The sequence below is a fragment of the Diadema antillarum genome, unplaced genomic scaffold (assembly GCF_040938485.1).
Source record: "Diadema antillarum isolate AM-2024a unplaced genomic scaffold, OU_Dant_1.0 scf00000001, whole genome shotgun sequence".
NCBI lineage: Eukaryota > Metazoa > Echinodermata > Echinoidea > Diadematoida > Diadematidae > Diadema > Diadema antillarum.
The window spans coordinates 3,500,806-3,528,415 of NW_027270890.1; the positions used below are offsets into that span (position 1 = coordinate 3,500,806).

The 27,610-nt window shown below is 38.5% G+C and overlaps 1 protein-coding gene across 1 annotated transcript; it reads left to right on the forward strand.

The window, feature by feature from the left end:
- Positions 1 to 6,274: 6,274 nt before the first annotated feature.
- On the forward strand, positions 6,275 to 17,984 carry LOC139717706 (ubiquitin carboxyl-terminal hydrolase 2-like). The gene is made up of 12 exons (XM_071629242.1): positions 6,275 to 6,590; positions 7,148 to 7,954; positions 8,470 to 8,529; positions 9,940 to 10,069; positions 10,768 to 10,885; positions 12,564 to 12,671; positions 13,254 to 13,422; positions 13,854 to 13,931; positions 15,075 to 15,153; positions 15,808 to 15,915; positions 16,836 to 16,965; positions 17,649 to 17,984. Exons 2-12 carry the CDS (start codon positions 7,220 to 7,222, stop codon positions 17,746 to 17,748), a joined length of 1,815 nt encoding a protein of 604 aa, XP_071485343.1. The 5' UTR covers positions 6,275 to 6,590; positions 7,148 to 7,219; the 3' UTR covers positions 17,749 to 17,984.
- Positions 17,985 to 27,610: the final 9,626 nt, after the last annotated feature.

A 27,610-nucleotide genomic window follows, 5' to 3' on the forward strand; every position in this document is an offset into this window, starting at 1 on the left:
CTCTGTCAGAGAGAAGCCGGTATGCAAATGGTAACTAAATTTATATTATGACTGTGTCTGTTGTGTGGGCTTCTCACGAGCTCACTCTGCCTTTTACCATTGGTTGTGCCGAAGTGACGCGTATCTTTCCTTTATAGGCCTAACATTAAAGGGATTGTACGGTTCTGGTTGGGTGAGGATTTAGCTTTTAACGTTTTGCGAGATATTCAGAAATCACTCTAGATTTCTATGAGATGTCAAAGAGCATGCAATTCTAAGGGGTATCAAAAGTATATTAACTGATGAAAATCGGTTTTGAAATGGCTGAGATATCCAAAACCAAGGTGAAACAAAAGATCCTAATAAAAGGCGTGGCCTGTCGCCTTTTATTATTATCACTTTTTTTGGATATCTCAGCCATTTGAAAACCAATATTCATCAAATAAACGTTGAATCCTTCTTAAAATTGCATGCTCTTTCATAGATTTCATAAGAGGTTTCTCATTATCTCACTTTGGAACGTTATAAACCTGAATCCCTACCTCAATCATTACTGTACAGTCCCTTTAAAGGAAAAATCAGGAAAATAAGACCATTCGGAAAAGGGAAGAGTTATTTTTCAGCTTCCGTTGAAACAAATCAATTCTATTGGTTCAAATAGAGGGATGCTTCCAGTGTACGTCATGCGAATGGATATCATTTCTGCATTTTTACATAAAGCAGAATGGTAGGTATAGGGGCACCTATGAGTAATGGCTTCTTCAACATATAGGAAAGAACGTTTATACAATTGGTTATGTGAAAAGATTTTGCATAGAAGCTCGCCAAGCATCAATTTCTTTCTGAAGATCTGACACATTTTTTTTTTTAGATATTACAAGCATCACAGTTTGACCATAATGGGCCGAATGCTTCAAGCAAAAGCACAAGCTCGTCTAGCAAAAGGTCTAGCTCAAGCAATTGCTTAAATCCATAAATGCATAACCTTTTGCTTATGCTAACACCTTTTGCTTGTCCCGCACAAGCAATTGCTTGCGTTTTCAACAAAAGGGACTTCACGCCTGTGCGAACACAAGAACAAAGGCGAGTGTGACAGCATGTATTTGAAAGGGCATGTGTGTGTGGAAACATTTCCTGACATAGCAGAAGAGACAAGCAGACACATACACACACATCTACACACACATACGTATTACTGGCTGATTCTCATCACTGCTGTCAGCAGCTTATAGTCCATGGGCCAGGCCAGATATTGGTACCATCTGAGGTGGCAATACCTTTTTGGTGTCATTTTGTTTGTCGGCCATAGATATGCTTATCAAGCTATGATAGCATTTCCAAATGAGTAGCTTAGTCATAGTAAATGAATTTTAAACCAATTTGGTTTCGTTGTTATATCCCTGTACTTCTGAATGGAGACCAACCGCTATACAAAGAAGAGCACTGTCTTCTGTATGTTCACAGGTGTTCTGTTGTAAACGCGGTGCGCTTAGTCTTTATTCAAGGCAGCGAAGGGAATATCCAAGGGTTATGATGTCCACAGCGCTTAGTCTAATATTCAAGACGGCGAAGGGAATATCCAAAGCTTATGATACAGTGTATATCCCTTTATCTAAAAACAACAACAACAACAAAGCAATTTCTCGTGAATTTTAGCGTCTTTTTCAATTATTTGTCATTTTCCGGTGAAAACGCTACGTTGAAAACGCTAATACCACGCCAATGTCGCTTTATTTCCATCCAACAATGAAAGATTATGCAAAAACAATGTACCGGTACACTACTATACATTATAATTAATAATGTTGTAAATGAACAGAGTGATTTTTGTTTAAAACTGATGTATTTGTTGAGAGGGTGGTATAAAAACAGTATAGATAATCCCTTTTATTAGGAACTTTAGATATGGTAACGGTACATTGTTCTAGATAGAGACTAAGCGCACCGCGTGACAGTTGTGGACATCATAATCCTTTGGATATTCCCTTCGCTGCCTTGAATAAAGACTAAGCGCACCGCGTTTACAACAGTCATGTGGACATACAGAAGGCAGTGCTCGTTTTGTATAGCGGTTAGTTTCGATTCAGAAGTATAGGGATATAAAAACGAGACCAAATTGGTTAAAAATTCATTTATTATGACTAAGCTACTCATTTGGAAATGCTATCATAGCTTGATAAGCGTATCTATGTCCGACAAACAAAATGACACCAAAAAGGTTTTGCCACCTCGGGTGGTACCAACAACCCATTTTTCGGCTCTTGGCCCATGGACTATTATAGTAGCCCGGATCTGCCAGATCGCATGCGGAGAGAGGTCTCCTTGCTCTCTACCGAAGTCAGACATCCTACCTGATTTTCATCACATTTTGCGTGCTAACCACTGGACATTCCCGTTGTTGAAATGAAAAAGTGTCTTACACTACTCAGGAGTAATTTCTTGTAGATTTATACCACTCCTTCACAAGTGTGGTCTTTCTTTCATGAATATGAAAATGATTAAAAAAGGGAACATTCCGGTTAAGCAAAAGCTCAAGCTCATTTTACAGAGCTTGGAAAATCGTAAGCAATTGCTAGCAAGAACTAGCAAAAGGTATGTTTTATGCATACGTTTTTAAGCAAATGCTTGGTCTCTAAGCAATTGCTTGAGGGCAGCAAGCAATTGCTTGTGCTTTGTAGCAAAAGCTTCTGCTCGCAAGCAATTGCTTGTTTTTATGCATACGGATTCGAGTAAAAGGCTAGCACAAGCAATTGCTAGCGTTTATACATTCGGCCCAATGATGGCACTCATCTGCTTATAGCACATGATACTGCCAGGAGAGATTTACAAAACAAAGATTCTGATAATTATGCTTGATGCGAATTTAGTGTCCGCTATGACAGTCTGTCACTAATTTTATGTCTGTAATAAATTATTTCAAGTGATTTCGAGATATACGTGTTCCTTCTGTAATAAACCATCAATACACAGTCATTACCATTGTCCTTTTAAAGCTTTTTAGAATAAGATTTACTCCTTTTGCCGTCTGTGCATTAGTAGTGTCTGTCTATTCTTTGGTGTGTTGCGTGTGCTTAGAGCGGGACCACAAATTTAGCGCTTCCGAACTACTATAACTTGTTGTCAAAGAGATTTTTCTCCTCCCCACCACCCACTACTGGGGAAAATCTCTTTGCTTGTAGTAAAGTCAAATGCTGCCCTCTACTGATAGCATATTGGCAATCACCATGACAATGATTATAGTCACGTGACTGTCCACCATCTTTTCAGTGTGTACTGCGGATACGATAACACACACAGGCGTCGAGCAATGTACTGTAGCAATCTACTTGGTATTGTACAGGTTCTATTAGTGCACAATGTATGCACGCAAAATGGAAGGGAACTACATTGTAGGGGGGAGCGGTATACTTGCACCTGACCAGGCAGATACTTTGTTTTTCGATATGATCACCTCAAGTAAGTTACAATTATATATTTTCAGCATATCCAAATGTGTAGCAAACGTTTCAATTCAAGTTTCAACATTCATTTTGTCAAAGTTGTGAGAAATTTGCGAAACAAGTTGAGTGCGATGTTGACAGTCTCTCTGTCAGAGAGAAGCCGGTGTGCAAATAGTAACTATTTATTGGTGACTGTGTCTGTTGTGTGAGCTTCTCATCTCACGAGCTCACTCTGCCCTTTGTATAGAAATCTAGATCTATATATGAGATGTCAAAGTCAAAGTCAAAAGAGCATGCAATTCTACAGGGGTATCAAAAGTTTATTTGATGAAAATCGGTTTTGAAATGGCTGAGATATCCAAAAACAATGTGAAACAAAGAGATCCTAACAAAGTTAATAAAAGGCGTGGCCTGTCGCCTTTTATTATTATCACTTTTTTTGGATTCAGCCATTTGAAAACCAATTTTCATCAAATAAATGTCGAATCCTTCTTAAACAAGTTAAAGTAAAAATTACAGGCCTAGGTAGACAAGTGAGGTCTAGGCCTACCACTTTTACCAGTGCAGTAGACCTAGGCAACCTATGGTTCTACCACTTATTTTACCAGTAGACCTACCACTTATTTTACCAGCAGTAGGAACAATGTTAGATCTAAGTTACAGTTATTTTTAGGCCTAACGCTACAGTAGGCCCAATGCTTTAAAAATGTTCCCCTTTTGTTGACATTGTGTGTCACTTGAGCATGGCTTAATAATAATAAATAAAAAGGTCATTAACAAGAGAAGATTTGGGAATCTGTTGACAGTGTTGTGCTGGACCTCACTTTCCTGTATTGTTGCATTTTGAGCTGGACTTCACATATTTTTAATTTTTATATCAATTTTTCCTGATGCGTAACGTCAATTACCATTAAGTCGCCACTACCTAAAAAAGTCGCTAGACTAGGTTACATCGCATGTAACGCATGCCGCAATCGGAAATCAGCCGGGGCGACAGATTTTCATTGGTCTCAAAAGACATTCCTTATTCACCTTTTTCCTCCATAAAAACACAAATAATTATAATCCAAATTATTTCACCATATCCAGTGTAACAGGTGACAAAACCATTTTCAAATGCGAGAATGTTTTTGATTTCGAATGGATTTCAGGTGGCAGATTAACAATTAAAGCTTTTCAAACGCTGTGTGATACACATTGGGCCGGATGCATCAAAATGCTAGCAATTGCTTGTGCTAGCCTTTTACAATGTACTTGAATCCGTATGCGTAAAAACAAGCAATTGCTTGCGAGCGAAAGCTTTTGCTAGCAAGCACAAGCAATTGCTTGCTGCCCGCAAGCAATTGCTTAGAGACCAAGCATTTGCTTAAAAACGTATGCATAAAACATACCTTTTGCTAGTTCTTGCTAGCAATTGCTTACGATTTTCCAAGCTCTGTAAAATGAGCTTGAGCTTTTGCTTAACTGGGACGTTCCCTTTTAAGTATCATTTTCATATTCATAAAAGAAAGACCACACTTGTGCAGGAGTGGTATAAATCTACAAGAAATTACTCCTAAGTGGTGTAAAAAACTTTTTCGTTTCAACAACGGGAATGTCCAGTGGTTAGCACGCAAAATGTGATGAAAAACAGGTAGGATGTCTGACTTCGTTGAGAGCAAGGAAACCTCTCTCCACGTGCGATCTGGCAGATCCGGGCTACTACTGTATAAGCAGTGATGGGAATCAGCCATTGATGCGTGTGTATGTATACATGTAGATGTGTGGGTGCGTCTGTGTGTGCATTTATGAGTGTCATTTCAGAGCTCTTCTGCTATGTCAGGAAATGTTTTCGCAAACACACGCCCTTTCAAATGCATGCTGTCACACTCGCCTTTGTTCTTGTGTTCGCACAGGCGTGACGTCCCTTTTGTTGAAAACACAAGTAGTTGCTTCTGCGGGACAAGTAAAAGGTATAAGCACAAGCAAAAGGTTACAAATGCATAATGGATTTAAGCAATTGCTTGAGCTAGCCCTTTTGCTAGACAACTTGTGCTTTTGCTTGAAGCAATTGCTTACAAGCAATTGCTTGTTTTATGCATTCGGCCCAATGCATCCTACATTTGAAGTGTGTGTAGACCTACACATGCGCTAAATACTTGTAACTGACGTATATCTGTGTACGTGGGGCGCTATGGGCGGCGAACTAATTCAGTGCCTATTGCTAGTTCGCCAACCCAGGAGTGCATAGGAAATACACGCAAGTGGTTACTACGTACATTGTATATGGTAATTTATGTTACAACTTACAGCGCACACAACAGATAAGGGATGGTCTTGGTCTGCGTACACGTAAACAAATGCAATCATTGACAGCCGAATCACAGACCATGTCGCAGATCGGATTAATATTCTACAGATGTGTAAATGGTTGCTATCGGCAAGCTTAATTATGCTATTTGTGGGGCGATTTGCGCGCGCCATGATTGGCTGCCGGTAAACTGTAATTTCCCCCTCATCTATTCTTGAACCTAATATTTTTTGCATGGCATCCTACATACAAATTGCAATGTAGGCCATGCGCCGTACTGAGGGCTGAACTAGAAATTTTCCAAAAATCCATTTCTAATGTTGTAGAACAATAGGTATCAAACTTCAAATTCTCTTTGCAATGTGAAATGACCTATTATTGATGTATAGCTTTATGTTGTTTTAATTGTGTATTTCTTCTCAGGTCTGAAAGATTGGCATCAAAGGTTGTGAGAAGTGCAGTCCCACAGGCACTGTCACAGACGTCTGCTCTGGTTTCCCAGTGACTCTGACTGAGCCCCCCACCCCAAAAAAAAAAAGGAAATAAGATGAAGTACAATAAATAATTAAATTAATCCGTTAATATCACGATTATTACTAGTAACTTATGAAGCAAGGCATCAACATCTAATTTCTCATGAGCTACAGATGTGTAAGAAAAACAAAACAAAAGACAGCAACGCATGCTTTTTTGAGGTAATAATCTTTTTCAGCTAGGGCTAAACTCACATTCTTTACCTGCCACAACAACTACACAATCCTTTTAAATTGGACAAATTTGCCACTTTCAAGACGATACCAAATACCACAAGAGGGCGTCTGCGCAAAGTGAGGGAGTCTGTCACCAAACTACGGCAGCTCGGCAACAGTTCTGAGAGAAAGGTATGTTCAAGATTGGTATTAGACTATAGTTAAGTGGTCATCAACTTTGCATGTTACTTTCTGAGGTTAATTTAATGAAATTTTAAACTGAAGAGATTAATGATAGTGTTTTGTCCATTCTGAGCAATTTCATAAAAGTATAGTGCAGAGGTTCAGTGGGCTTCACTTACGAGGAGATGTTGACGAAATGTGATACTCCAGTTGACAACCAATAGGCAGAAAGAAATGTGATGCTCTATAGTTTTACAGTAAAGTTTGCAGAAGATAAGAATGACACGTTCTGGATTCATTAATTAAATGCTTGAATTTCTAAAATCACAAGTACAGTGTAATCATCAGTTGTTCCAGGCAGCATGTTTGCCATTATGAGCTTGTAAGGGTTAGGTTCATTATAGTAATTAAGCTGTAACTAGAGATTTGATATTAATGCTTTAATATTTGGTTTGTTGGGTCCTGGTTATGCCTTGTAACTGCATTGTAAGTTTGGTCCTGGTTATAAGTTTTGAGAAGTGCATAAACTGTGCTATGACTGACATTAAAATGTGTTTTCGTTACAGGCGCTGCCTGGAGGTAACAAATGTGGACCACAAAAGACAGAAGACCCCTCCTCGGATCCTGAGGATGAAAACATGTCTCTCCGGGTGCGCCCCTCCCCCGTCACACACCAGCATGGGCGCACCACCACTACCACCGCCACCAAGGCCAGTATGATGCCCCATCCACCTGATAGCTACCACAGTAGCACTTACCGACGCCGCATTACCCCACAAGCCACCCAGCATGCCTTGGGATCGACCTATTCCAAGCCAAGGGGCTACTACTCAAGCGGGCTGGGCTCGCCATCGACGACATCGCGCGACGCCTTCCGTACGCATCGCCCCGACATCACTCGACGTAACACAGGTCCGCTTGTAGCGAAGTATGAGCCAAAACACTACAGCGAGGACACGTCTACAAAGCTCTACAGTACTAAGTATGCCTCCCAGAACCGACTATCAGAACGAACCAGTGGGACCATCTCGTCACTTGCCAATGACATGCTACGATTGCCTTACATGGACGACGCGTCATCGTCATCCTCAAGGACATACAAGAATTCAAACTTTGGAACCGTGACGGAAAATCTCTACAAATCCTCCATCGAGGATTTGAATGCACCCCGTCCCAGGGACAGTTGTGAAAGTCGGACTTCATCAGCCAATGGGACGGCGGAGGCAAGGGATGCCTACAGGAGAGAATCAATGACTAGACCCATTAATGGGCATTCCAGCTATTCTACCCTCAAACGGACTCCAAGTATTGTAAAACTGAGCCAGAGGAGATCAAGTTTTAATGACTTTACCTCGAGAAGCACAGCAGCAGAGGTAAGATGAATGATACAATTCTTGCCAGCTAAGGTTGTTTATATTCATCACATACAGCAATGTAGTTTGAGAATTCATATTTGACAGAAAGCTGTCATTGGATTGCCTCCTGTATAGTCCAGTTTTGTCTTTTTTGTAAAGATTATATCAAAGATCACTTTGGTGACAGTAATATGTGCATAGGGAGTCAATCTTAATTATTATGCAGTATGATGTGTAAACGTCATTCAAATGATAAGAAACATATTTATAGCAATTGTAGCGTGGAATATATAATGGTAGTATTGATGGATGAGTCTATGATTGCTACTGGTACGTTACCATTGAATACAATAACTCTGTAAGCAGACATGGTCTTAAGTTTGGGCTAAACTTTAAAAAAACAAAGCAATCCTCCAATATTTTACATTTATGGAAACAACTCCAGTTTGTTTGTTTATTTGTTTGTATACTTATACGAGAAGTTTATACATAAACCAAGTAAATGTTTGCATGTCTCTTTTTTTTTTTTCCAGTACGGACTTGGAGCTACTCAAGGGCCTGGCAAAAGAGGGCTGTCAAACATAGGAAATACAGTAAGAAACCTTTTAATGTTTTTATTAATTATGGATAAATAGATTTTCTTCTAACTTACTTCCTTCCATTATTCTACTTCTATTTTACCATTAGATATCATCAGCATCATTCAAATTTAGACTTAAAACGCATGTCTTCATTAAAGTGTTCACTATTGTTTGAACTTATCAGGAACTCTTTCTGTTTAGACAAAAGAAAAACATGCGATATAGATTCTGCACTTTATAAATTGATATTATTATCATGATTTTTGCTATAATTACTCGTATGGCACAATATACCTGATTGATACTGTTTGCTTACTATTGCCAGTCATTGATCCTCCATTCAATGTCCTACATAAGGCCTGGAGTGTTTTGACCTCTCACGAAAACTATGAACGATTTTAAGCAGCTGCATGTTCAAGTTTGGAATACATGTAGCAGTATATTCACCTTCCAACTCTACGATCAGATTGAACACAAAAGTATTTGTTTACAAATACGTACCAGGTAATGTTTTCAGTAAGGGCGATAATCTTCTGTAAACATTATAATTGCTCGGCCATTACACACAACAATAATATGATGTGAAGGATACAGGCTTGACATCTTTTTGTCTGACTGATTCATTTCAAGAACTGGAAACATAGTGAAGATTTTGTATACATGCAAATCATTTGGTTATTTCTGAGGTGATCGCATCATCAACCTTATTTGCATGTGGGCAATGGTATTATTGTGCTGTTTAAGCAAGTAACAATTCAAAGTTCCTTCTATTCTTTAAACAGTGTCTAATTTTATCAAAATTCTACCATTCTTGCCGTCTTAAATGTTACTCAGTGAATCTACTAGTCAACAAGCACACAATGTTCAAGAAATGCATTTCAACCTGTTGAAGACTAGTCCCAAGTATACTCGTGCAGATGTTTGTGGGAAACATGTAATGGCAAAATCAGCTTGTCTTCGATAGGTTTTGGAATCTGCTATAGGTTTTGGACTGCCAGTATACAGTAGGGTTTGGGTCCTGTAGCATAGAGAGGTTTGTTGTATTGGAAGTCACAAGAATAGCAGATTCCAAAAAAACAGTTGAAATACTGTAAAAGTGGAAATTTTCACAGTGTTGAAATTTTCACGCATTTTGCGCCATCAGAAACCAGCGCGAAAATAAAAGCAAACAAGCTTTTTTGCTTGCCATATAATTATGCCCATACCTACTGCTTTGGTTCCGCAGAATTGAAAACATGCAAAACTCTTCTTACTGGGCCATGTGTGAAAAATTAGTTGCGCGAAAATACCCACCTTTTACAGTACTGGCTGCTGTTGAGTAGTCAGCAGTTTCTACCATAGAAAGTGCAGTGACAGTAGTTTACATTGATACAATCATGAAATTCTTGATGACATACTTGCCTATGATTTCATTCTCTGCAGTGCTACATGAACACTGTGGTCCAGTGTCTGTCTTCCATCCCGGACCTGTCCAAGTACTGCCTTCACATGGACAGCCTAATGAGGGGGCACGTCAATTCTAACAGCTACCACTCTGGCAAGCTCTTCCAAGGTGGGTTAGCTGCCCCATATAGTCTTAGGAAGGACTACAGACACAGTAAATTTGTGATTAATGTTTGAAAGCTTACAGGGATATACAATATTCTTTAGTCATTTAAAATGCAAATCTTTCTGGACATTACTGGACCTCGTATCTCTAAGTCCTGAATTTTCGTGAGATCGAGAAATTTAAGATTCACTTGTGCAACATTTTCACAAAATACCACCAATGTTAATGTCAAATTGGACATTGTGTCTGATTGGGTACATGAGTAGTTGTTGTTTTGAGACTCAATCAGTATTTTTGATGTTCAAAATTGAGTTATAAGATTTTTTACATGTGCCGATTGAGATACAAAGTATAAATACCCTTTAATAGGGACAAAATGGCACATTTGATTGCAGTATGCATTGATAACCAGGGTCCCGTTTCATAACACTTGTTATCAGTAACAACTACCACATTTCTGTGGCAGATTTGCTCTCAGCCTAGATCAGGTGCAAGGATTTCAGTAGCTTCTAGCAACTATCCTTACTTGTTATTGATAACAAATTTTATGAAACGGGACCCAGGACACAACAAATTCTTCAAAGATGCTTACTTAGACATTAAAAAAAGGATGCACACTTTTCCCCATTTGTGGACTGATAAAGGTTGTTTGAGATGTGTTTTATTTGTCATTTTGTTCTTATCCGTACCTACCCCTAAAGTGTTTGCTGAGACCGTCAAAAAGCTGTGGGACGCTGAATCTCGTGACAGCCACTACACTCCCTATAACCTCAAGCGTCAAATTGGCAATATGCTCAGCCACGAGTTCCGTGGATATGGGTGAGTCTATGGTCATGCATGCTGTAAGATTGTGGAAGTTTTTGCGCTTGTAATTTTTCGCGCAGGTTTTGGGAAGAAGAATTTTGTGTGTTTTTTAAGTCCATGTATGGAAACAAAACATTAAATATGGTTGTAACATACAAAAAGCAAAATATGTGCATGTTTTTATTTTCTCACTAGTTTCTGGCTGCATAAAATGCACATTGATTTCTACTCCATGAAAATATCCACTATCTCCTTTATACAAAATTCCAGGCCCTTCCAGGAAAAGGCAAAGAGAAATTATACAGATAATGTTAACAGTAAGTGCATAATAGGAGTTTTGTACTTGGGTAGGATTTGAATAACTACTTCATATGAATATTGTGAAAAAGATTTGTGTGTTAGTTAGGTGCTCTGGTAAATCGGGTACAATCTGCTCCCACCACAGCTCTTTGCAGATAAGCAGAGAGTGCTAGTCTAGTACAACAGACCCATGTGATAGATTTATCAGAGCTGCCAAGTCTCCCTGATTCTGCAGGAGACACCCTGAAAACTGAAATTCCTTGTCAGAAGTGACATTAGATTTTGAAAAGTCTCCCTGGTTTGGGTATTTATTTTTTGCTGAGTGAGATACATACGTGTAACACATCAGTACCTTTCTGAGTGCTCTTAGTAATTTCTCCAATTTTGATGAGTGTAATGTTTCCACCACTGACATGTGTGAAAAGTGAATAATAACCATTGAATGCCAGTGGGATCAAATGCAGTTGATTCGATGTCCAGAGCCATTATGAGCATAGCCATGCCGAGTCAGAGGAGTTTATTTCAGTTCGCCCACATTTGTCCATGAATTGATACTAATCAAATGTACATTTGTACCTAACAAATCTTTCCATTTAAATGCAGTGGATTTGGAGAAAGTTTGGGAGGCAACTCTTCCTATCACGAAGTCCTAGGGACTGGCAGTCTTCTTTCGCTATGTGAAATTGCTATAGCCAAACAGATACAGTTGAACCTCTCTTATCCGGCCTCCCTTTATCCGGATCTCTCTATTATACGGACGCAATCTCGCCGTGATTTTTTTTTGAATAATTACGGGAGGAAAGGGGGATTCCCAACTCCTTGACAACTCCTACCCAAACACACATGAATTACATATTACTTCCAACATGATTAACATACATTACATCAAATTTCCTTCCAAATTGCTTACCTCCAGACATTTCAACATCCCCAAACATCCCCAAATGTACCAATGAAAAGGTTGCAGTATACACATTACTACATGTGGTACTACAATGGGCTACATCAGTACATGTGTATGTATATGTACATGAATAAAGCATTGAGTCTCCCGTATCCGGCCAAATCCCTTATCGGGATGAGCCCCAGTCCCGACTTGTCTGGATACGAGAGGTTCAACTGTATTTAAAAGTATGTAAGAGAAAGAGTATGTTCATATGCTCGTTGGACTTGAATTGTAACTTCATTGTAACGAAATCTTGTGATTACCGTATTTGTTATAATGAGAAGGCACTGTATAGGCATGGTGTGCATTATACTGGTGTGTGTAAGGTTGTGTGTGCACATGTGTGTATGTATGTGAGCAACCAAATGTTGTCACAAATGTACACGTAGTGCAAGATCCGTGCTCCTATTCTTTACAAGTGAACACCTCTTCCTTTCCTGTTGCCAGGCAACATGATGCTGCAGAGTTCCTCCTCAGTCTGCTAGCGGAGCTGAGTGAGGACGTCAACCGAGTCAAGAACCCTCCTCGTTTAGGTGCCATGCCAGAAAACCTCAAGTGAGTCTCACAAACCAAGCCATTCTTTTTAGACATCTCACTCAAGACTCAGACTCTACCCCAAGTCTGTATCCATGGTGCTGGGATAGAATTTGTCATGTTACTTTGAACAATGTGTCTTTCCCATAGTTGTGGTTTTAAGATTTCATGAGAAGCCATAGTTTAATTATCTTGACTCTACATCTTGATGATTTTGACCCTCTGCTGCTAAGACAAGCTGAAGTATGTTTTAACTTCAGATGGAAATAAAAGCTCTTGGCAATACTTCATTCCAAGATAGTTTGTAATGTCTTTTACATGGAGGGAGCTTCATTACAAAGCTGCCCACTTTCTTTATCTAATGTCAATAATTTGGGATATTATTACAGTGCTTGATTCACATTCTTTAAGCATCAAACATCATTTACACAAGATATACAGCAATGTTGTCAAATGTCAACTAGATGTCCTCATACGTAATGGTCAAAGGTGCTGGAAGAAAATTCAAGAAAAAAGTCATTGTCTAATGCCAGATTTTTGTGCTGTGTTGCATGTATTGGTCTGGGCTGTCATGACATTCTCATTCCTTCTTTACTCTCCCAGTCCCGCTGCTCTTGCCAACCTGACATGGCGGCGCCAAGAACAGCTCACCCAGTCCATCATATTTGAGCTCTTCAACGGCTTGACCCGCAGCACGCTGCGCTGTTCTACCTGCGACTATGTCTCCGTGACCTTTGAACTCTTCTACGACCTCTCTGTGCCTATACCCTCTGTGAGTATGAGCAAGGCAGACCAACAAAGAATTTCTCAAGACTTCGTATGTCACTGTCTCCATATTTGTATGTCGTTTCATTCATTTTGTTAATGTAATGCCAAGTAGAAAACAGACTTTTCGAAAGTAAGAGTAATAATTCTTCATGTATCTATGTATGTGTGTGAATGTTTGTGTGTAAAGTGTGTGTGATGATTGTGTATTTATGGCCACCTCTCTCTCCTCTGTCTCTCTCTCTCCCTCCCTCACTTAGATGTTCCATGTTGAGCGATGTTTAGTTATACAACTTTGCACCCAGTTTTGATTTGTCTTCTTCTTTGCCAAGAAATATTTTGTGGAAGCCAAAAGAACTTCAAGGTATTCATGTACAGTAACATCCAGATCTGATTCAATTTTAATTGAAATATATTGCTTTGATTGCCACTGTGCAGCGTTCTAGAAACCCCAGCCTTGCTGATGCCTTGGAGCTGTACACCAAACCTGAGACACTGAGCGGAGAAAACCAGTTTGTAAGTTGAAAACCAGTTTGTAAGTTGAAAACCAGTTTGTAAGTTGAAAACCAGTTTGTAAGTTGAAAGCCAGTTTGTAAGTTGAAAACCAGTTTGTAAGTTGAAAACCAGTTTGTAAGTTGAAAACCAGTTTGTAAGTTGAAAACCAGTTTGTAAGTTGAAAACCAGTTTGTAAGTTGAAAACCAGTTTGTAAGTTGAAAACCAGTTTGTAAGTTGAAAACCAGTTTGTAAGTTGAAAACCAGTTTGTAAGTTGAAAACCAGTTTGTAAGTTGAAAACCAGTTCATAAGTTGAAAACCAGTTTGTAAGTTGAAAACCAGTTTGTAAATTGATGAACCATTAATTTTCGTGTGTTCTGAAGGACTCCTTTCCCATCTTTATTTCCTTAACCCTTCTTAAAGGAGTAAATTCATGTTGTCATGAAATATGTGCTCTTAATAAATCTTGAGCAGAATCACAAAAATGTGAAAGAAAAGAAAAAAAAGATCCACCTAGAGGACTGTGTAGGAATCTTGCATAACCAGTGTCCAAAGTCACATTACTCGAACAGCATTGTTTTACTCACCATAGAACATTTTGCTAGATAACTGAGAAAACTTTTTCTAATGTTTGATGATTTTTGCTCTCATATATTTAGTGATATTTTGCCTTTTTTTCATAACCTGTAGTCTTGTGAGATAATGAAGTTTTATGAGGTATGGTAACTTTACTCAGAGATATGTAGTGATTGTTTTTTTTTTTTTAAATGACCTTTATTCAAATGAATACCAAACTGGGTTTAGTTCTTTGATATCTGGTACATGTGTTTTAAAAACACAATGATTTAAACAAGTATTTGTCTCATGATTATTGTCCAACTATGTGCAGTGAAAGGATTGGCAGATAGTATACATGTAGTTATTGAATGATTGCCATGCACACACCATATGAGTCCCAAAGGTTTGATATTTATGACAATGTCCAGTGGTACCCACGTCCTGCCTGAAAATCAAATGTTCTATCAATAAAAGTTTGTGACATATACAAGTACAAATACACTTGTCTTTCTTTTGCTTGGGAGAATTTGAATACTGTACAGTGTATTAGTGATATATTGTCCCACTAGTGTGTAACAACTGTGCAATTTAACTGTCAAAATTGCAGCGATGCGACAAGTGCAAAACGCTTCGATCTGGTACAAAGAAGATGGAGATTGAGAGATGTCCCAAAGTTCTCATCATTCGTAAGTTTCCTTCTCTCATATCAAAATGTGTACTGTAAAAGTGGATATTGTCGTGCGACTGATTTTTCGCGCTTGGCAGTGTAAGAAGAGTTTTGCGTGTTTTTAATTCTGTGAAATCAAGACATTAACTACTGGAACATAAGGCAAGCAAACATATTTGCATGCTTTTATCTCCATGCTAGTTCTGGTTGCGCAAAATGTGTGAAAATTTCAACACTGCGAAAATTTCCACTTTTACAGTACTAGAGGAATGATTATACAGTAGGTATGATTATGAACAAATCCATTTATCTTTTGTGTATGTAATAAAGCATAATGTACAGGTTATAAATGTAGAAATTGGATTTAGAAATAAAATTGATGATGCTGTGATAAAGTCAGATTTATAGTTTAGTGCACTCATGTTACAATGAACACAGTAATATGTATCTAAAGAGTGTGATGGTAAGCAGTTACAGTGTTTGTGCTTTAAAAGGAAATGGAATGTCTTGAATATTCAGAATTGTCTAACTGAAACTGTTTACATTGGTCCCTTAGAGTTTGAAGTATGCCAAAGAGAGTGTGTTGTGAGACTGCTTCTTCTCTTATTAAACATATTGCATGACTCACACTGTAAAATAAAGCCAGCTTTGCTTTATTTTTTTTTTCTACTAGAACTGAAGCGGTTTTCATCGTCACACTCGGGAATGACAAGAAAAGTGGACACCCTGGTGGACTTTCCTCTTCGTGGTCTGGACCTGAGTAAATACATGTCTGAAGATGGTAAGATTCAGATTCAGCCCTGGGGGATGTTTCATCAACGTTTGTCAGCGCTGACAACTTGAATCACCATAGTAACAGTCAGTAACCAGAGCATCTCAGCCAATCAAAACCAAGGATTTTGCTGAAATTGTCAGCGCTGACAAACGTTGATGAAACACCCCCTGTTGTTGTTTGTTGTTGTTTGTTGTTTTAAGAAAAGGAGAGAGGGGAAAATGGAGCCCTGTTCACATCACAAAATTAATTGTCTCAAAATCTTTGATGAAGGGAATATAATCAGTGGGTGTTCCCGTTACAAGGAGAGTGTCAGTATACAAATGATGCCCAGGACAGAGTAGATTAGTGAGAATTGGATGCGCGAGTTTAACTTTGGAACTGTTTAAACCCATGAGCGCAGCCAGTGGGTTTAAGACAGTTCCAAAGTTAAACGAGAGGATCCAATTATCACTGATCCACGAAATAGGCCTGTGCATCATTTGAGTTAAAAAAATGGGCCCATAAATTCATGAAATACAACCATTTTCCCCATCATGTTTCCGGTACACCTACAACACAAAACAAGACTTGAGCCATGTATTCGGATTTTATCGGATGCATGGCTCAGTGTTTTAATGCAAAAAATAGATAAACAGCATTCTCATCTTTTTTAGAGTAAGGTAGATTTAAAAAAAAATAATATAATCATTTCTGTGATGATTCACTTATCATAGGACAAGAAATATTTTGAAGATGTTATAGAAGTTATCACACATGTTTTAGATGTTTTCTTTGTCCTGCAGATTCAATCTCACATATATCAAGGTGATGAAAATGAATATATCAGATTTTGCATTCAAACTTGTCACATGTACTTACACTATCGGTTTGACTGTGTGAACCAACAGAGGTTTTGACTTTTATTTTCCCTCATGTTTCTTCTGCAGCCTCGAGGATCTCGTCTCGCTATGAGCTGCAGGCTGTGTGTAACCATTATGGGGGCACCGCTGGGGGCCACTACATAGCTTACTGTAAACACAACCAGGATAACCAGTGGTACAAGTATGATGATTCTAGGTAAGAAACACTCCATTGGTCAGATGTGAGAAATATCTGGCCTAAATGATGTGCTTTAAATGTAATCTCCTTTAGCAGAACCCTGAGTGGATTTGCAAAGGTGGCAGTAGTAACCTACATGATCATTTTGTGTTGAGATAAAAGTTTGTTACTGTCAATATTTCATCTTTAATGAGCTTTCATGATCATCTTGTGTTAGTTCAATAATTATTGATGACATCTGGTTCATTGTAGGTGTAGCCACCCATGAATCTATGTTGTGCACTCTTTGTGTAGGTCATTGATAGTTAAGTCATCTAATTCAAAGTGACAGGAAAGAAAATGAGAATGTGTTTCATTTTGTTTGTATTTGTTTCACCAATTATTTACATCAAAAAGTCAAATGCACCAATACCATGTAGGCTGTAATGATTCCTAATGTGCATGAAAATTATTTCATGTAAATTGTATGTGTCTTTGATAAAGTTTGTACAAAATTCTGCTGCTTATGTTGTGAATGTATGTACCTCATGGTGCCCTTGGCCCCCTACACCATGCTTTGTGAGGAAAAGATGTTCAGCAAAAACAGTAACATTCTAATATTTATTAAAAATGGTCTACATAAATACTGGTCGGTGTCAGTCACAATGCAATCATTATGACTAGTGATATCATGTTGTATCATATTCCCATCTCCTTTGCAGGGTCTCGCAGCTGAAAGAGTCGAGCATCGTGACGGCCAATGCCTACGTCCTACTCTACATCGCACAGTCCAGATTGTCACATGTAGACTCACACCTTTGATATGTAGTTTACCTTAGAGAAGACACTGATTACTACTGCCCAGTGAAACCGAGATCACATGTGAATTTACAAGGGAGAGCAAGTTGGAAAGTATTCTAGTTACCATCAGTCTCTTTCTCCAAGATCTTGTCTTCATCAGTCCAATTTGTGCTCGGATGTTTTTTGTGCAATGTGTCCATGCCAAGAGGAAGTCATCTTCTCCTGCCTCCTGTGTTGCCATGGAAACAAGCCAAGGAAGGCGGGCAGACATCACACTGGATGGCTGTGAAAGTGGCGTTGCTTGACCCAAAGCCTGATGATCATTACTGCAAGGGAACATCTGTTGTAGGATTGTCCAGTAAACAACATGTGCTCATTATGTAAATAATTTTCATTCGTGCTAGCGGCCTGGATCTGCCTCTCTGTAAAGGACACCTGAATGAGATCGGTCAGTTTATACTGGACATTGAATATGGCCGACACAGGATATGTCCAAACCCATTCTCTTTGTTCAAGTCGAAAAGTCTGACAAACCCAGTAATCAATACACATGTACCGTCAGAGGTGTGTTGTCGTAACATCTGACACGGTACACTGGAGTGCAGGTCAGTGGGAGTGGGCTGAAACACTGTACAATGTGAAAATGTTTCAAATGCCTTTTGCTTCTCAACAGTTTGATAGCTGTGTGGTATTCACCCTAAACAGATCTGATCATATGCTAGGAAGCTGCAGTACAGAATAGCTGTCTGAGCAACTAACTTTTGACTTACTAACTCTTTTTGTTATTTCTTTTTAGATTGGAATAATACTAAGTAATCTCTAAAAAGAATAATTAGAAAATTTGATGGAGAAAAAAAAAGGCTCACTTATGTCCTTGATTTGCTGTGATAATCTAAACTCTTCTGTATATTTCTTTTTGATCGTAGGTTTGTCTGTCGGCCTGAAAGGTGTGTAAGAAGGTGTGCGTAATGAGCTGAACTTTGAGGACAGTTCTGTCTTGGGCTTGAGATGAATGACTTGTAGTCCTTTCTTGTGCTCAAGGTCATACTCACAATTTAGCATCAGAGATATTAAAGGAATAGACGAAGGTAAGGCAGAAGGAAACAGGGAAACTTGTATAGGCCCTTGGGTAATTAGCAAATCCCAAGAGCATACATGGAGATGACTGAGGGTATTGACCTCATGGCGGTCAGCATGGAATTAAAGATCCTACACTATATAAGATGGTCAACTCTCAGTCAAAAACTGAAACGCTGCTGCTTGGAATTGTGGGGTTTTTAAGGAGCGCGCCAACTAGCGTTGAGCAGGGATAGTTTCCAGGTGAGCTGTACTTTTCTGATGTGTTTGTGTAGGACCAAGACGGGCAAAGACAAGAAAGAAGGAATTTTCTGTAAAGAATCATGAGTAAACCTTACAACTGGTGCAGTGTGTTAAACTGCATCAATAGCTGCACCAAACCATCAGCAGGTTTATCATTATTCGATTTCCAAAAGACTGTGACAGCGAGTTTTTGTCTCACCTCCGTGGTCACAGCGAGCGGTAGACTCTCACACAGCTTGCTCAGCTCCGCTCGCAGGTCGCTACACTCACTGTGGCTGTGCACGTCCACAAACTATTGCGAGCTGCCTTTGCAAAAGGGCTAATGCTTATTCGCTCTATTCCCGCTCAACGCTAGCAGGTGGCAGCCACTTCCGTATCACCAGTGGCCGTGTAAAATCAGGAGAGTTGATCATCTTATGGAGTGTAGGATCTTTGATGGAATGATGCCCTGACATGGGAGATGTTGCACACAATGGAGAGAAGGGGAGAGGGAAAGGCAGACATTTCATCCATTTTGTACTGTGCCAACTACCCACTCATTTCACTGATATGCAAAGCAACATCGAGCTAATTTATTTCTTCAGTCATAACTTCAGCTTCCTTTTCCAAATTTTTTGTGACTTTTTGTCTTGAAGATCAAATTATTCTTACGTTTAGAAGTGTGTTGATATTCTTCAGATTTGATCAATGTCTCATCTTTCTGCCAAAGGGTTTTTTTTTTTTTTTTTCCTGTCACATTTTTGAGAGCTATCAAAGTCCTGGGGTAGTATTCTGAAAATCTTCCCTAAGTTTCTTCCTAAGTTTCTTCCTAAGTCAGAAACTTAGGAAGTGCCTAGGAAAGACAAAATTGGTATTCTGAAATTTCTTCCTAGACACTTCTTAATGCAAATTAAGCCATCCTTATCCCCACCCACGTCCTTTCTTAAGCCAATACGAAATGCCGTATCATAAGGAACTACTGTATACGCTATATATTTCGCGTGGGTTTTATTTTCGCGAATTTCGCGAGTTGGGAGCTATTCGCGAAATTAACAACACGCGAAAATATTACCTTCCAAAATGAATCCCTTGCCTTGATGATACGAACATTTCAGTACTAGTATACCATGTCACGGCTTACCGAACAGACCATACTGGCTAAGCTTGTTTACGCACGTCCACGTCTACTTACGAATACTGTAGAGAGCCAATCCATTATCGCAAGGGGACCACTCGTCAGAAATCTAGCGCGATGGACTTAACCACTTCAAAAATGTTGAATTCTAACTTACTAGTTCGCAAAGTTTGGTAAGTTTTTTTCATGCAGTGTATAACTAGTAGGTCCTATCATTCTTATTTGCTAGTAAGTTGAACATTCACACTTTCTTTGCCACTTCATATTTTCTCTGGTCCCCCAATCGCGAATTTAACCACTCGCGAAAATGTGTGACAGCGGCAATTCGCGAAAATTTATGTACGCGAAAATTATAGCGTATACAGTAACCAATGTCTGCCAATGACAATCGCATATTACTGTGACGTAGGGTCAAATACACGAGTGCGCGGCACGTCCCCTTTCTCACGCTCATTTCGCGCATCAAAGTACATGTGCGCGCAGTGACTGACAAGCGCGCCTATCACGATGCTTGCAGTTTGCTATTCTTAACAACGTACTTAGGACAGGGGTGGAGCTTTCCTAAATATTTTCCTAAAATTCTTTCCTAAGTGCATTCTAGAATACCAACTAATTCCTAAGTCAGAAATTTGCATATTCCCGCCCCCTTCCTAAGTTTCTTCCTAAGTCTACTTAGGAAGAAACTTAGGAAGATTTTCAGAATACCACTTAAGAAAAAATCCTGACTTAGGAAGAAATTTCTTCCTAGGAAGGATTTCAGAATACCACCCCTAGAGTCCCTCCTGCGATTTATTTCCATAATAGTCATGGGGTAAGTTTTGGGGGGAGAGTGAAACAGTGAAATGTTGTGGTTAAGATGAAGTACATTTTAGAGGTAAAGAGCGTAAGACTTCTACATCTATTATTAACACTATGGGGATGCCAGTTTTCAGGCAAAAGCCTACAAATTCAGGCCTTTATAGTTTCAAAGTTCAAACCCTGTCGTGTACAAAGTACAACTGTAGCTTCACGTAGATGTGTTTCAGGTCCTTTTGTTCTAACTGGCATCCCTAAACAGTATGGGTAATTAGGATATTGTTTGCTGATGAAATCACTTTGTTTTTAATGGAAAATTGGATAAAAAAGAGAATGATCCTCTCTATGTAAATGGAATTTACAAGGAATGACAAAAAATACTAGAATTGTGTAATATTTGTCTCATTGCTGTGGTAACACCTTTTAAACAAGACCATTCGGATTGCTATAGAGTGTCCATTTTAATAGTTTAAAGAAATGTACCTAGCTGAGGCAGCATGTTAAATTAAATGTGAATTTTTTTCTTGGGATTTTTCTACCCTTTGGGGAAACTGTGAATGGTGTCAAGACAATTTAATTTCTTTTCTTTTTTTGACGGGCATACTCTGTGTTTTCCTTGCCACATCTGACAATGCACAAAATTTTGATTGAACAATTTAACAAATTTGAAATTTCACTCTTCATTGTTAGCTTCTTAGTGTAATGCAAAACAAAACACCTTTGTATTTGAAAAGCTAGTCTTATTTCAAGTCTTCCATTACTTGCTTGATGGAAATCTTTTGTGCAATAACTTTTCAGAAAATTTTACAAAGAAACTAGAACTAATGTATGCTGGAGGTGTGTTGATTTTATATTTTTGTAGATATCATGTTTGTTATGTACATACAGGAAAAGTAGATAGGGTTGTCATACAACCTAGTATCCTGTAGATTGTACATACAGGTACATGTGTACATGTGTGGGAAGGAACAAATTTACAATGTGACTTGAATATCTGCACATGTGCTGTTTATTTAGTTCATTGAACGTTGCACCTGTAGTACTCGGCATAGGTCCATGAAACCATGTTTACCTCGTGAGCCAAAAACTAAAATCTGGAGTTTGCATGATAATTTTAACAAATATGCCATTTTAATAGAAATCATCTTTAAATGCTGAATAATGTTGTGCTAGTGAAAAAGATTCAGTCATTGGTTGATAAAGTTGATAAAAATTGTGAAAATTGATAAAAGTTGATAAAGTCAAAGGCAAGGCATGAGAAAATGTTACACAATGCAGAACATTTGAAGGAATGTTTACAACTGCTACTACCAGTAGTTGACAATTTGAGTCATGTACTACTGTAGACCTAACAGAAAACACTTTTAAGTATGTTGCTGCTATGATGATTGAAACTATGTCAAATTTAATCAATCCAAGTAACAATCTATATGAAAAGAAGAAATGTTTTGTAGCGTTGAGGTGTCAGAGCTTATGATAACATATTTTTTTTCACACATACCATGCACTAAGCTACAATAACATCAGTCATTATAGCTACATATTTAGAGTTGTACGAGTGAAATCACAAGTTTGAAAATATCGCAGCAAAGTAGGAAAGCACTATGATATTTTTGGTAGCATGCATCATCCGCAAATGGTACATCTGTACGTCTTATCTTGGCAACTGATCTATTGAACTTTCTGTGATCTATTGCCAATAGGGAACAAATATTGCAATTACTAATGTTCATATTTTTGTGTACAGAGTTGACTTGATTCAAATGGTCCACTTACAGTATGGTGTATGCATAGTATACATGCCATTCTTGGCTGGGTAGGAGATGGGAAAAGTTTGCCCAGCTCTACAGCTGAAGGTAAAAACCCTGTGTGACCCAAAATAAAAGTCGCTTGTAGCTCAGAGTTTGGGCCACTGGTGACCCGAAGTAAAGGTTTTATTGATGTCTTGAAGTAGAGGTCACTAGTGTCCATGAATAGAGGTCACTCAAATCTCAAAGTAGAGGTCAGTGGTGTGGTGTGTTACACTTACTGTAGTTGCCAGTTGTTTTTGCATATTGCACAAAATGTTGGTCATAACAATGGCAATGTTAGACACCTGCAGCAAATTGGTATTTAAAGGGATGGAATAGTTTTGGTAGAGATGGGGCTTCAGGTTTCCGTCTATTTGAGATTATTTTTTTTTTTGAGATAATGATGATCCTCTTATGAAATATAAAAAAAGAGCATATATTTCTAAGAGGAATTGAAAGCTCATTTGATAAAAATTGGGTGTGAAATGGCTGAGATATCCAAAACAAACCAGTCATAGTAAAAGGTGCTACCCACCTTTTATTAGGATCACTCTGTTTTATTTTGTTTTTGGATATCTTAGCTATTTCAAAACTGATTTTCATCAAATAAACTTTGAATCCCTCTTACAACGGTATACTCTTTAAAATTTCATAAAGTGGTTTCAAAGTATCTCAGAAAAAGTTAAAAGCTGAATCCTCACCTCAACCAATAATGTACTATCCCTTTAATCACAGGGGATATTGCAAATGTTTCATTGAACATACTCACACACACATACATATGTGTACATGCAAACACTATCAATATAGAATTAGAGGGAATGACCCATGTTTACAGACAGTATGTAATGCAGTACAGTAAATGCACCAAAGTGCAAAAAAGTGTGTGTGTCTTCTTGCAGATGTTAGTCATTATATTTTCATGTCCTGCTGCAAAGTGATTGCCTTCAAAATGGCAAGTTTGTGGCATCATGTACATTTTTAATTTGTCAGTCTTTGGAAGAACGAGTGCAGATGTTTTCTGTTAATGTCATTCAGGTACCTCACATTAGGATAAACAAAGTTGTAAATCATTGTAATTCCTCTTCAGTATGTTTATTTGCTGAGAGAATATAGTTGTAATGTATATTGCCTGGACTGGATGATTACTTTGACTAGGATTTTATTCTGGTACATCGGTCATCGAAACTTGATATGTCGCATATTAGTAATCATTTGATATGCACATACATTGTATGTGGTGTTTATTTTATTCACCATGCGAAATATTTGTCAGCTGAAAAAAAAAATGAAAGAACGAAAGAAACCACAAGCCAGATTTGAGAAGTTTTATCTAAAATTGGCAGTAAAAACATTGCGTCCTGTGATTCGAGTCAAATTGATCCCTACTATATTAGCCGCTGCTCTGCACCAGATTTCGACCAACAGTCTTGTACTGAGTACTGTGGGTTTGCAATTAACCTTGCTTTTGTGTACATTGATGTTTCATGTGTAGGGAGCTTCAACTGTTCCTACCATCTCTACAAGAATATTGGCATTTGTTTCAAAGTTTATGTTTATGATGTTGGCTAGCAATTCTCTCAGCAAGAACAATGTAATACTCAGTCAAGTGGTACTGGTAGGAAAGTCACCATTTTCATCATTTATAAGTTTTTGCTCCATCCAATGCAGTCTTTTAAATGCTTTGTATTTGTTGAAAACATATTCAACACATGTAGCCGTCCAATCCAGAATATTGTTTTCAAGTTGATATTTATCAAAATTATCCCATTTTTCTAACTTCACACATTTATATAGAGGTTGAACTTGTGACAAAAGACATCTGAAATGGTTTTCTTGTTTCACATACATGTATCAGATTACTCACAGCCAGCAGTTTACTATTTTTTTTTCAGAGCAAGAAGTTACATATTCCCAACAACTTTAGAATTTACATTTAGTGTAATGTTGGAGGTGAATATTATTGTAAAACCGGAAATTTTTGCATGCATGAAACTTTTGCAAATTTGGCGAGGAGCCAAGAGTCACGAAAGTAAAATGTGCTTAAAAGGTTTTGTCTGCACAAAGCCCTGAATGTAAGTGGCAATTCAGGACAGTTTCATGCCGCAAAAGAAGCTGTTGGCTCCAATTCTAAAACATTGTGTGGTATTACAGTACTTTTGCTAAGGAGGAATTTTCTGACAAATTTCAGGAGTGTTGCGTCCTTACGAGCCACAAATAGAGCTATGCTCTGCTGAATATCAAACATGGCAAATAAATTTTCTTGGTGAACAATGAAAAATTGATAAGACTTGACATGACACTGGACAGAAAGGTCAAGGGGAGAGCGAGTCAAGTTCCAAGTACACACAAAGCTGCAGATTATCCTTTTTTTTTTTTTGGTGGGGGGGGGGGGGATGGGGATCAAATGCAGCTTTATCACACTTGTACATGAATGTGAGTCGCAATTTCTGATTTTCAAGATGTAGGTGGAGTGCAGTACTTTGGTGTGAGAGTTAGAGAACAATTAACTCTTTTTCTATCAGGTTCTATGTTAATGTCATGAATTGTGAAACATGGAGGCACCCAACATGCAGGACATGTCATTTATTTCTTCGAGATGAAAATAGGAGGTACATTAGTATTCACTATTAAAGGCCCACAATTGTACATACAATTTTATATAAATTTATCAGTATTTGTTCAACCGTGTCAGCTTGTATCAACATACTCGCCAGCCAGAGGTAATTCAGTTGATTTATTTTCTATTCAGCTAGCAGCTACGAAAAAAAAAGCCTTGTAACACGCATACTGCTTTTAGTATGTATTCATATCTGAATAAATTTATGAGAGTTATTTATGTGTAAATATATTTTCCCATTTGCTGATGTGTGAATCAAATAAAAGTGCGACAAAATTAACCGTGTATCCACTTGTATTTCTGTAGTCCTCTGATGCTCGTTCCGTATTATTGAATTTGTTTTATTGAATTTGTTTTATTTTTTATTTTTTAGTCAGAATTTTCCATAACTATTCTGAGACCTCTTCAATAGATATGCCTCATATCGGGAATGTAAAATCAATGGCAGTTACCACAGTAACAGCCTATCATCTTGAATCGTCTCTTACTATAGTACAGTGCACTCCCATTACAACAAACATGATTATAATATTCCTGTTACGAGGTAAAAATTCAGGCTCCAAAATGTTCAGCTCTAAGTTTTCACTCTATCTGCTCAGCTTGAACAAAATTTTGATACATTTATAATGAAAGAAAACTGCCTGTCCAAAGGACTTTGTTATACTGGGAGTTGACTGTAATACGAGATGTCATAACTCACTCCATTTATCTATCTAGCAGACACATCTTTCATCCAATAATATGTTCTGGCGTGTGAACTGTCTCCCAGATGGAACCTATACAGTATCTCCAGATCAGTGGTGGATCCAGAGGGGGTGCATCGGGTGCGCGTCCCTCTTTATTTGTTGCTAAAACAAAAGAACTAAAAAGAAAAAAATTAGATGAAACCCAGAAGTAGCACCAGAAATATTGTTTTTGCCCCCCCCCCCCCATTTATGGAATTCCTGGATCCGCCCCTGCAGATTGTATATAGATCATACAATTTATACTGGGTGTCATGATGTTGATTAAATCTGAAATAAGTCTTGCATTTACATCACAGATAAATACCAATCATGCACTTGATGAAGATTACTACCCTGGTTCATATACTGACACACTCGCCAAGCCTCGTACATTAGGCATGAGACTCAAGCCTACAAGGTCCTTCTAACGCTCACATGCTGTCTTTCTGTGAAAGACCTTTTCTCACACCTCACAAATCCGTAAAAGCACACACACACACCCACACCCACACACACCCACACACACACACACACACACACACACACACACACACACACACACACACACAAATGGATTTTCAACCACACACACAAAAAAAAAATCACATGAAGACTTCTTTTATCAGAACAAGCCAAAATTTACTTTGGCAAGCACCAGATCAAATGATTTACAGCGTAAAACACTAAAGGTCCATATCGTGGGAGGGGGACACAGCCCTCCCCCTCCCCCTCCCCCCCCCCCCCCCAAGAAAAAAAAAAGTTTGCAATGTAATTAAAACTTAAAAGAAAAGTTGATAGTGACACAAGGAACAGATGATTAAATTTTGGCAGTGGTCCGTGAATGTTTTCATGGACTTTTGAAGGATTTTTTATCTTTTGGCAGGTAGGGTCAATGAACTTTGCAGTTCAAGCTGTGCATATTGGAAGTTTACATACGCGCACTAAAGCGGGTGCTCTGCTTTAGCGAGGTGCCATGTAGCTGGAAGCTGATGACAGATACAAAAGGCTTCTGTATTGGGAAATTGTACGCGTGTACGGGTGGAAATGAGTAGCTGGCTTGGCAGAGGTCTGTACTCTCTCAGTGCTTTTCTAGTTACATACATACATATATCTTTTTAAAAATCCTCTATTTAATTCGTTGGCAAGAATAGCAGTGACATGTAGTAGCTTTTCTGTGGTAGGGTTTACAATTTGATACAAAATCAAACATTTCTGATTTGAAAGCTGTGTCATCTCACAAAGCCTTGTGCCAAGCTCTGTCCCTTGGATGGGACATTAAATGGAGGTCCCTTGTGTGAGATAGCCATGACTCACGCACATAAAAGATCCCACTTCATTCATTCATCACAAAGAGCAGGGTGCTACCCTGGTGAAGTGGTCCCCCTATCCATCTATTGACCGATTCGGGTTCGTTGAGGGCAGCAGACATTTTACGGCACAGGGCGCAGCCATAGTGGGTGTATCAGCCGACCCCCCCTGCTCTCCCCCACCCCTGGGCAATATGTTTATCACGCACTTG

Bases quoted from the DNA above. Each gene is read 5' to 3' on its own strand.
- LOC139717706 (XM_071629242.1), top strand. From the start codon at position 7,220: ATGTCTCTCCGGGTGCGCCCCTCCCCCGTCACACACCAGCATGGGCGC. The intron at 8,530-9,939 runs GTAAGAAACCTT...CATTCTCTGCAG, and splicing joins TGTCAAACATAGGAAATACA to TGCTACATGAACACTGTGGT. The intron at 15,916-16,835 runs GTAAGATTCAGA...TTTCTTCTGCAG, and splicing joins TAAATACATGTCTGAAGATG to CCTCGAGGATCTCGTCTCGC.